Raw genomic sequence first — 11,089 nt, 5'->3', positions numbered from 1 at the left:
AGGCATTGTATGTACTAGCTCTATCTATAAATCTATCAATTTTTGTAAAACCTCTTGTATGTATGTACGTTACCGGAATAAACATTTATTTATTTTTTATTTATTTATTTATATTTATATTTGTATTGTATTGTATTGTATTGTATTGTATTGTATTGTATTGTATTGTATTGTATTGTATTGTATTGTATTGCATCTTAGGTTGACCTAGAGTGGCCTCGAAAGGTCTATTAACTGGTTTAATTACTATCCCGACAGTTAGAAACCAATCTAACTAATATTTATCCACCCAAGAATCCGGGTCGCTGTGACGAGTTGAGAATCCGGATTCAGCTGATGAACTCTGTGTCAACAACAACCCGAAGATAGCAGCTCAGTGAAGAAGACCGGGATGGCTGTGTCAGGTGTTTCAGGTGTTTCTAATATATGGCGAGCAATATTGACCGGTACGCCAACGCTATGTGGCTCAAGAGTAGCAAATTTGATCAGACCATCAGGTAAATCTTTGGAATGATTAAGTTGTGACTTATAAGTTAATGTCAGGCTGAGAGATGTGATTAATGAATTATTTTTCTCTTAGTTTTACTTAAAGGAACATGGGCAGGATACAGTGTAAGCATAATAGTACAATTCAAGGTTTCGTATCTAAAATTTCCTGCAGTTTATGTATAATTGTATTTTTATTTTGTATGGCAGGCCTAGATATGCAATGCCTATATGCCTATGGAGGTAAGGAGATAGAACTGGGCCATACAATAATTAATTATATTAATAATTAATTTTGACAGGAACAGGCGACCACTTTATATCTACAGTACATGTTAGGCTTATATCGAGGTCCCCTTCCTTCCCTGGGTCGAATTAATTAATAATAATTTTGTCGGGGGACAGGAATCCAGAAAATACACGTTTGGCTTTTATCATGGTCTCCCCCCCTCCCCCTAAGGATGAATTACTGATCCTGCCCTGGATACAACCCCACAACAAGTTGACTAACTCCTGAGTACCTACTCACTGCTAAGGGAACAGATGCATTAGGTGAAAGGAAATGTACCCATCCATTTCTGTCTCGCCCGGGATTTGAACCCGGAATTTTCTATTGTGTGTTGAGAACGAATCCGACTATACTACCGGGACCCCAGTAATTACTGACCCAGGATGCAACCTCACAACAAGCTGACTAACTCCTGGGTACCCATTTACAGCTAGGTGGACAGGGGGTATTTTGTTTCTCTTTTATTTATAATACAAAAATGCAATATTTATATTACAATAAAGTGAGGAAATATCCTCATCTACAGCTGAGAAAATCCCAAGCACAATTAATCTCAAACAATATTTACATACAATAATTTCAGGGGGTTTAGGTGGTAAGAAATGCACCCCCAACCATTTCTCTCCCGCCTGGGATTCAAACCCGAAATACTCTATTGTGAGTCAAAAAAGAACCCAACTATACTACCAGGACCCTTATGATGGATCCTGGTAGTACAGTGATGGCATTACATGAATACTAAATTACATTTCTTTATATAGATGCTGTGTTTAGGCTTTGATTTGTTATGGGTTAGAGTTGCTGGCACCCTAGGTGAGGTAAGTTTTGTGCCTCACCTGTATCAACCACATTAGAGATACAGTAATGTAAGGTTAGGTTAGCAGTCATTTATGTAGCAGCCATTTAAATTATCCCCAAGCTGTTCAATACTACAAGAAAATCTATCCCAAGCATTTAAAAGTTCCCAACAAACCCCATACAGTAATTGCTAATGAGACATGCAACCATACTCACTATCCAATTAATAAACCTGTAGAAAAAATTTCCATGAAATGTTTAGGACAGCCGAAATTAGCCAACAAGTTTCCCATCAGACCAAATGATGATAAGCCTGCCAAATAAGAAAGAAAACAGGGTACAACACAGTCAGGTGAACAGATATCTTCACAGTCACTGAAGACATAGAATAGTCAGTCTAGTTCCAACTCTTACACCAGATGCTACAAGCCTCTCAACAGAGCAGACAGCCAATCCCAGCCTTAATTGAGCTTTCCACTCTCACCCCCTCATTCGAGCCCTGCACTCTCACCCCTTATCTGAGTTCTCCACTCCCACCCTCGTTCAAGCTCTCTGCTCTTTCCCTCCTTCGAGCCCTCTACCCCAGGGCACTGGAAGCTCTCTGCTTCCAGCAACCTTCAGCACCAACCTGACTCCACCAGCAGCACATAAAAAGCATCTTTGTCTTAAGCTATTTCAACGCTGTTGTACCATTTCTAACATCTAACTGCTGTAATCAAACTACATTAAATATAAGAAAACACCATACTCTTTAGTCACCCAAGATTGTATGGTACATGCCCTAGGACTTAAGTTTGTTTAAATTGAGGTGCCTAATTTCCTTCGAACATTCACTAGTTCTATTGCATCGATGCTATCTGGCCGGTTTTCTCTAGTTTTGTGATTAACTTCAGGTCCCCTTCACCTTGTAGAGTGAGCCATATTCTGGTTGTGGCTCTCTATAGGCACTGGATGGATCTTGGAGGCCTGATTTGTTAAGCTAAGACTGGCTTCGGCTAGAAACATTGCTCGAGAAACCACTGGAGACCCACCAGAAAAAAGGCTTTCATTATTTTAAACACTTTATTGAGGTTTTTACCTTTGATGGTGTATATGATGATGATCATATATCATCATTTACTGTGTGTGTGTGTGTGTGTGTGTGTGTGTGTGTGTAATTACCTAAGTGTAGTTACAGGATGAGAGCTACGCTCGTGGTGTCCCGTCTTCCAAACACTCTTTGTCATATAACGCTTTGAAACTACTGACGGTCTTGGTCTCCACCACCTTCTCACCTAACTTATTCCAACCGTCTACCACTCTGTTTGTGAAAGTGAATTTTCTGATATTTCTTTGGCATCTGTGTTTAGCTAGTTTAAATCTATGACCTCTTGTTCTTGAAGTTCCAGGTCTCGGGAAATCTTCCCGAGACCTTGAAGTCTCGTATACATTGAAGTCTCTATACATTGAAGAAAAAATTGACTTTTTCACATTGTATCTATGTCCTGAAAAATAAAATTTTGTGAAAAAGTCAATTTTTTCTTCAATGTATCTAAGAGCTCTTCGAGTTGTGAGTCCAGAATTCTTAGACGAAGAGTTTAAGAATATTGATTCGATTGGTCTTAAGCTTTGTTACCCACTGAATTTTTTGGAAGTTTGCCGTAACAAAGCACGTCGTACATATTATAATAATGTATGCAGTGAAAGGATTCGCCCAAAGAATGTGTTATGTTTACCATATTTCTCTGGGTTTGAGAATATTGTCAAGGCCTTGAAACTTTTTAATATAGATGTAATGTTTAGCTACGAAAACACTGTTGGTAAGCTATTAGTTAGGAACAGCCCTCGTAGTGATAATTGTGTCATTTATAAAATACCTTGTAAAGAATGTAATAAGTTCTATGTTGGGCAAACATCTAAAGATTTAAAATGTAGAATATCGCAACATAAATACTCTGTAAGACATGGCCAATTGTCTAATGCTTTGTTTGTTCATTTGTTAGAAAATGCTCACCAAATTGATTGGGAGAGTGCTTCTTCAATAACAAATTGTAAAAGCACCTATAACAGAAACATAATTGAATCTGCTTTGATACAGATCACAAAAGAAAGTAATTTGAATATTAGCAGTGGTCTATATAACTTAGATCCATTTTTAATAGATCAGTTAAAGGGCGATTTAAGTAGGATCATTGAAAAACATTTGTCTCACTAATTCATTGTATATATTTACCACTTTATGCTATAATTATCTATGTATTGTGCCTGTGTATGTTTGCTGTATCAGATGGGCCATTGGGCTACATCGGTTGGGCCAATTGGCTGCATCTGATGGGCCAATGGGCCGTCTGCGCTGTCCACGTATTGTACCTCACCTCACTTCACCATTCTCTCCTGCCTATTTATACCCATCTCTCGATCTGTAAAATCACTCCTTCTGAAGATGTATTAATATACGAAAGTACTTAAGGAAATTCCTGTTTCATTTTTCCTCCGTGGTCTGACATTGTCACATTTTTAATCACGTGTTTATTTTCGTGATATACACACACACACACACACACACACACACATATATATATATATATATATATATATATATATATATATATATATATATATATATATATATATATATATATATATATATATATATATATATATATATATGTCGTACCTAGTAGCCAGAACTCACTTCTCAGCCTACTATGCAAGGCCTAATTTGCCTAATAAGCCAAGTTTTCATGAATTAATTGTTTTTCGACTACCTAACCTACCTAACCTAACCTAACTTAACTTTTTCGGCTACCTAACCTAACCTAATCTATAAAGATAGGTTAGGTTAGGTTAGGTAGGGTTGGTTAGGTTCGGTCATATATCTACGTTAATTTTAACTCCAATAAAAAAAAATTGACCTCATACAGTATGAAATGGGTAGCTTTATCATTTCATAAGAAAAAAATTAGAGAAAATATATTAATTCATAAAAACTTGGCTTATTAGGCAAATCGGGCCTTGCATAGTAGGCCGAGAAGTGTGTTCTGGCTACTAGGTACGACATATATATATATATATATATATATATATATATATATATTTTATTAAATATGACCGAAAAAGTAAGATTAATAATTCTAACACGAATTTTCTCAATCTTTCGTACATTATGCTTCACTGTTGGAGGTAAATCAAAAATCACTTCTCCAAAATTCATTTTTATTTCTAGTCTGACGCGACACGGGCGCGTTTCGTAAAACTTATTACATTTTCAAAGACTTCACAAATACACAACTGATTAGAACTTGCGTTTCCCTGATTTTATATCTACATTTGAGTGAGGTGGGAAGGGTGATGTGGCATTACATTTGAGTAAGGTGGGAAGGATGATGTGGCATTAGAGGATATTAATAGGGTATTAAAAGTATCAACACAAGACAGAACACGAAACAATGGATATTGAATAGAAGTGTTTGTAGAAAGCCTATTGGTCCATATTTCTTGATGCTTCTATATTGGAGCGGAGTCTTGAGGTGGGTAGAATATAGTTGTGCAATAATTGGCTGTTGATTGCTGGTGTTGACTTCTTGATGTGTAGTGCCTCGCAAACGTCGAGCCGCCTGCTATCGCTGTATCTATCGATGATTTCTGTGTTGTTTACTAGGATTTCTCTGGCGATGGTTTGGTTATGGGAAGAGATTATATGTTCCTTAATGGAGCCCTGTTGTTTATGCATCGTTAAACGCCTAGAAAGAGATGTTGTTGTCTTGCCTATATACTGGGTTTTTTGGAGCTTACAGTCCCCAAGTGGGCATTTGAAGGCATAGACGACGTTAGTCTCTTTTAAAGCGTTCTGTTTCGTGTCTGGAGAGTTTCTCATGAGTAGGCTGGCCGTTTTTCTGGTTTTATAGTAAATCGTCAGTTGTATCCTCTGATTTTTGTCTGTAGGGATAACGTTTCTATTAACAATATCTTTCAGGACCCTTTCCTCTGTTTTATGAGCTGTGGAAAAGAAGTTCCTGTAAAATAGTCTAATAGGGGGTATAGGTGTTGTGTTAGTTGTCTCTTCGGAGGTTGCATGGCTTTTCACTTTCCTTCTTATGATGTCTTCGATGAAACCATTGGAGAAGCCGTTATTGACTAGAACCTGCCTTACCCTACAGAGTTCTTCGTCGACTTGCTTCCATTCTGAGCTGTGGCTGAGAGCACGGTCGACGTATGCGTTAACAACACTCCTCTTGTACCTGTCAGGGCAGTCGCTGTTGGCATTTAGGCACATTCCTATGTTTGTTTCCTTTGTGTAGACTGCAGTGTGGAAACCTCCGCCCTTTTCCATGACTGTTACATCTAGAAAAGGCAGCTTCCCATCCTTTTCCGTCTCGTAAGTGAAACGCAGCACGGAACTCTGCTCAAATGCCTCCTTCAGCTCCTGCAGATGTCTGACATCAGGTACCTGTGTAAAAATGTCGTCAACATACCTGCAGTATATGGCCGGTTTCAAGTTCATGTCGACTAAGACTTTTTGCTCGATGGTACCCATGTAGAAGTTTGCAAACAGGACACCTAGGGGAGAACCCATAGCGACCCCATCTACTTGCTTATACATGTGCCCATCCGGGCTCAAGAAGGGTGCCTCTTTAGTACAAGCTTGGAGTAGTTTCCTCAGAATACTTTCTGGCATGTCAAGAGGAGTACAGGCTGGATCACGATACACTCTGTCGGCTATCATTCCGATTGTCTCGTCCACAGGTACGTTGGTAAACAGCGATTCTACGTCCAACGAGGCTCTTATCCCTGTGGCCCGTGCGCCCCGCAGTAAGTCCACAAATTCCTTTGGAGACTTCAGGCTGAAGGCGCAAGGAACATAAGGAGTCAGTAGGCCGTTGAGTCGCTTCGCCAATCTGTACGTGGGTGTGGGTATCTGGCTAATGATTGGCCGAAGTGGGTTTCCAGGCTTGTGCGTCTTGACATTTCCATACGCATATCCAGGTTTATATTCCCCAATGATCTTTGGCAGGTGGAGTCCGGATTTCTTGGCGTTCACAGTTTCGATCAGTTTGTTGACCTTTGCTTTTAATTCGGCTGTAGTGTCCTTCGTTACCCTTTGGAACTTAGTTTGGTCAGAGAGTATGATGTTCATTTTCGCCAGATATTCGTCTTTTTTAAGAATGACATATATTGGCGACTTGTCACCTCTCCTGACAACTATCTCCTTGTTCTCACGAAGGCTTTTAGCTGCCGCTCTAAGCTCGGGGGACAGTATGGTGCTTCTGTAGTTGCCTCGATTCTTTCCTCCTTCTACAATAAGTTCTGCTTGTAAGGTATCTTTGGTAGTGACCTTCTTTTGTGTCTCGAGGTCGAATATGTCGTCCAACAGAATTTCCAACTCCACTTTCCGGGCCATTTCACTCGGTCTGGACATAACATGACAGTTTATGCCCAGATTTAGGAGAGTGACTTGGTCCTCAGTGAGGTTAATTCCTGCAAGGTTCAGGAAGCCATCTCTTGGTCGTGGAATTGCCATAGGTCCTCCATATAATGTTGTTAGTTTCTTGATAATCCTTGTTTCAGTGCTGAGGTGATGTTGGTCTGTGAGGATGTCGAGGTGTTGTTCAATGCGGGTACGGATACTATGGTCGATGTTGCTATTTCTCCACTCGTTTGTAGCATGAAGTAGTTGCGTTTTTTTGTCTTTGATTTCATTCTCTGCCTTGTATATCTGATCACGAATCAGATCCTGGCGATATTTTATCGTGAAGGCTTGATTCCTTGCTGCTGGGTCGTGCACTTTAACATTAGTATATTTTGGTAGCAGTCTTTCCTGTAGACATATTTTATTAAATATGACCGAAAAAGTAAGATTAATAATTCTAACACGAATTTTCTCAATCTTTCGTACATTATGCTTCACTGTTGGAGGTAAATCAAAAATCACTTCTCCAAAATTCATTTTTATTTCTAGTCTGACGCGACACGGGCGCGTTTCGTAAAACTTATTACATTTTCAAAGACTTCACAAATACACAACTGATTAGAACTTGCGTTTCCCTGATTTTATATCTACATTTGAGTGAGGTGGGAAGGGTGATGTGGCATTACATTTGAGTAAGGTGGGAAGGATGATGTGGCATTAGAGGATATTAATAGGGTATTAAAAGTATCAACACAAGACAGAACACGAAACAAGAAGGAGGAAAGAATCGAGGCAACTACAGAAGCACCATACTGTCCCCCGAGCTTAGAGCGGCAGCTAAAAGCCTTCGTGAGAACAAGGAGATAGTTGTCAGGAGAGGTGACAAGTCGCCAATATATGTCATTCTTAAAAAAGACGAATATCTGGCGAAAATGAACATCATACTCTCTGACCAAACTAAGTTCCAAAGGGTAACGAAGGACACTACAGCCGAATTAAAAGCAAAGGTCAACAAACTGATCGAAACTGTGAACGCCAAGAAATCCGGACTCCACCTGCCAAAGATCATTGGGGAATATAAACCTGGATATGCGTATGGAAATGTCAAGACGCACAAGCCTGGAAACCCACTTCGGCCAATCATTAGCCAGATACCCACACCCACGTACAGATTGGCGAAGCGACTCAACGGCCTACTGACTCCTTATGTTCCTTGCGCCTTCAGCCTGAAGTCTCCAAAGGAATTTGTGGACTTACTGCGGGGCGCACGGGCCACAGGGATAAGAGCCTCGTTGGACGTAGAATCGCTGTTTACCAACGTACCTGTGGACGAGACAATCGGAATGATAGCCGACAGAGTGTATCGTGATCCAGCCTGTACTCCTCTTGACATGCCAGAAAGTATTCTGAGGAAACTACTCCAAGCTTGTACTAAAGAGGCACCCTTCTTGAGCCCGGATGGGCACATGTATAAGCAAGTAGATGGGGTCGCTATGGGTTCTCCCCTAGGTGTCCTGTTTGCAAACTTCTACATGGGTACCATCGAGCAAAAAGTCTTAGTCGACATGAACTTGAAACCGGCCATATACTGCAGGTATGTTGACGACATTTTTACACAGGTACCTGATGTCAGACATCTGCAGGAGCTGAAGGAGGCATTTGAGCAGAGTTCCGTGCTGCGTTTCACTTACGAGACGGAAAAGGATGGGAAGCTGCCTTTTCTAGATGTAACAGTCATGGAAAAGGGCGGAGGTTTCCACACTGCAGTCTACACAAAGGAAACAAACATAGGAATGTGCCTAAATGCCAACAGCGACTGCCCTGACAGGTACAAGAGGAGTGTTGTTAACGCATACGTCGACCGTGCTCTCAGCCACAGCTCAGAATGGAAGCAAGTCGACGAAGAACTCTGTAGGGTAAGGCAGGTTCTAGTCAATAACGGCTTCTCCAATGGTTTCATCGAAGACATCATAAGAAGGAAAGTGAAAAGCCATGCAACCTCCGAAGAGACAACTAACACAACACCTATACCCCCTATTAGACTATTTTACAGGAACTTCTTTTCCACAGCTCATAAAACAGAGGAAAGGGTCCTGAAAGATATTGTTAATAGAAACGTTATCCCTACAGACAAAAATCAGAGGATACAACTGACGATTTACTATAAAACCAGAAAAACGGCCAGCCTACTCATGAGAAACTCTCCAGACACGAAACAGAACGCTTTAAAAGAGACTAACGTCGTCTATGCCTTCAAATGCCCACTTGGGGACTGTAAGCTCCAAAAAACCCAGTATATAGGCAAGACAACAACATCTCTTTCTAGGCGTTTAACGATGCATAAACAACAGGGCTCCATTAAGGAACATATAATCTCTTCCCATAACCAAACCATCGCCAGAGAAATCCTAGTAAACAACACAGAAATCATCGATAGATACAGCGATAGCAGGCGGCTCGACGTTTGCGAGGCACTACACATCAAGAAGTCAACACCAGCAATCAACAGCCAATTATTGCACAACTATATTCTACCCACCTCAAGACTCCGCTCCAATATAGAAGCATCAAGAAATATGGACCAATAGGCTTTCTACAAACACTTCTATTCAATATCCATTGTTTCGTGTTCTGTCTTGTGTTGATACTTTTAATACCCTATTAATATCCTCTAATGCCACATCATCCTTCCCACCTTACTCAAATGTAATGCCACATCACCCTTCCCACCTCACTCAAATGTAGATATAAAATCAGGGAAACGCAAGTTCTAATCAGTTGTGTATTTGTGAAGTCTTTGAAAATGTAATAAGTTTTACGAAACGCGCCCGTGTCGCGTCAGACTAGAAATAAAAATGAATTTTGGAGAAGTGATTTTTGATTTACCTCCAACAGTGAAGCATAATGTACGAAAGATTGAGAAAATTCGTGTTAGAATTATTAATCTTACTTTTTCGGTCATATTTAATAAAATATGTCTACAGGAAAGACTGCTACCAAAATATACTAATATATATATATATATATATATATATGTATATATATATATATATATATATATATATATATGTATATATAATATACATAATATATACATAATATATATATATATATATATATATATATATATATATATATATATATATATATATATATATGTCGTACCTAGTAGCCAGAACGCACTTCTCAGCCTACTATGCAAGGCCCGATTTGCCTAATAAGCCAAGTTTTCATGAATTAGTTGTTTTTCGACTACCTAACCTACCTAACCTAACCTAACTTTTTTGGTTACCTAACCTAACCTAACCTATAAAGATAGGTTAGGTTAGGTTAGGTAGGGTTGGTTAGGTTCGGTCATATATCTACGTTCATTTTAACTCCAATAAAAAAAATTAACCTCATACATAATGAAATGGGTAGCTTTATCATTCCATAAGAAAAAAAAATAGAGAAAATATATAAATTCAGGAAAACTTGGCTTATTAGGCAAATCGGGCCTTACATAGTAGGCTGAGAAGTGCGTTCTGGCTACTAGGTACGACACATATATATATATATATATATATATATATATATATATATATATATATATATATATATATATATATATATATATATATATATATATAATATATATAATATATGTATGTATGTTGCACCTAGTAGCCAGAACATCATACTTGACCTACTATGCAAGGCCCGATTTGCCTAATAAGCCAATTTTTCTGGAACTTATATATTTTTTTCCAAATTTTTTCTTATGAAATGATAAATCTGTCCATTTCATTATGTATAAGTTAATTTGTTTAAATTTGAGTTTAAACTAACGTAGATATATGACCAAACCTAACCAACCCTACTTAATCTAACCTAACCTAAACTAACACAACTAAGTCAGTAATTTATGTTCTTATTATAACATAATAAAAATAATTCAAATAAACTAATTGGAAACAATATATTGAAAATACTGTAAAGAAAATCACTCGGCCTATTAGGCAAATTGGGCCTTGCATAGTAGGCCGAGAAGTGCGTTCTGGCTACTAGGTACGACATACAGTATCCACTCAATTTAACGGCCTCTTTTATACCGATCTGCCGGTATTAACGACCGGTTTGGGAGATCG

General features: G+C 38.9%; 1 protein-coding gene across 2 annotated transcripts in view; it reads left to right on the top strand.

Moving 5' to 3' along the window:
* The first annotated feature begins 339 nt into the window (after window positions 1-339).
* Window positions 340-11,089, top strand: part of LOC123768263 (pentatricopeptide repeat-containing protein 2, mitochondrial) — a 146,949-nt gene continuing 136,199 nt past the window's right edge. The window contains exon 1 of one of the 2 annotated variants that reach the window (XM_069307051.1): window positions 340-497. In XM_069307051.1, the coding sequence (XP_069163152.1) occupies window positions 392-497 (106 nt within the window). In that variant the 5' untranslated portion in view covers window positions 340-391. The remainder of the gene's footprint in view (window positions 498-11,089) is intronic. The other variant, XM_069307053.1, reaches the window with a different exon arrangement.

The sequence above is a fragment of the Procambarus clarkii genome, chromosome 59, assembly GCF_040958095.1.
Source record: "Procambarus clarkii isolate CNS0578487 chromosome 59, FALCON_Pclarkii_2.0, whole genome shotgun sequence".
Lineage (NCBI taxonomy): Eukaryota > Metazoa > Arthropoda > Malacostraca > Decapoda > Cambaridae > Procambarus > Procambarus clarkii.
Note: the sequence above shows the minus strand (reverse complement) of the source record. Positions and strands in the feature narration are given on the sequence as shown.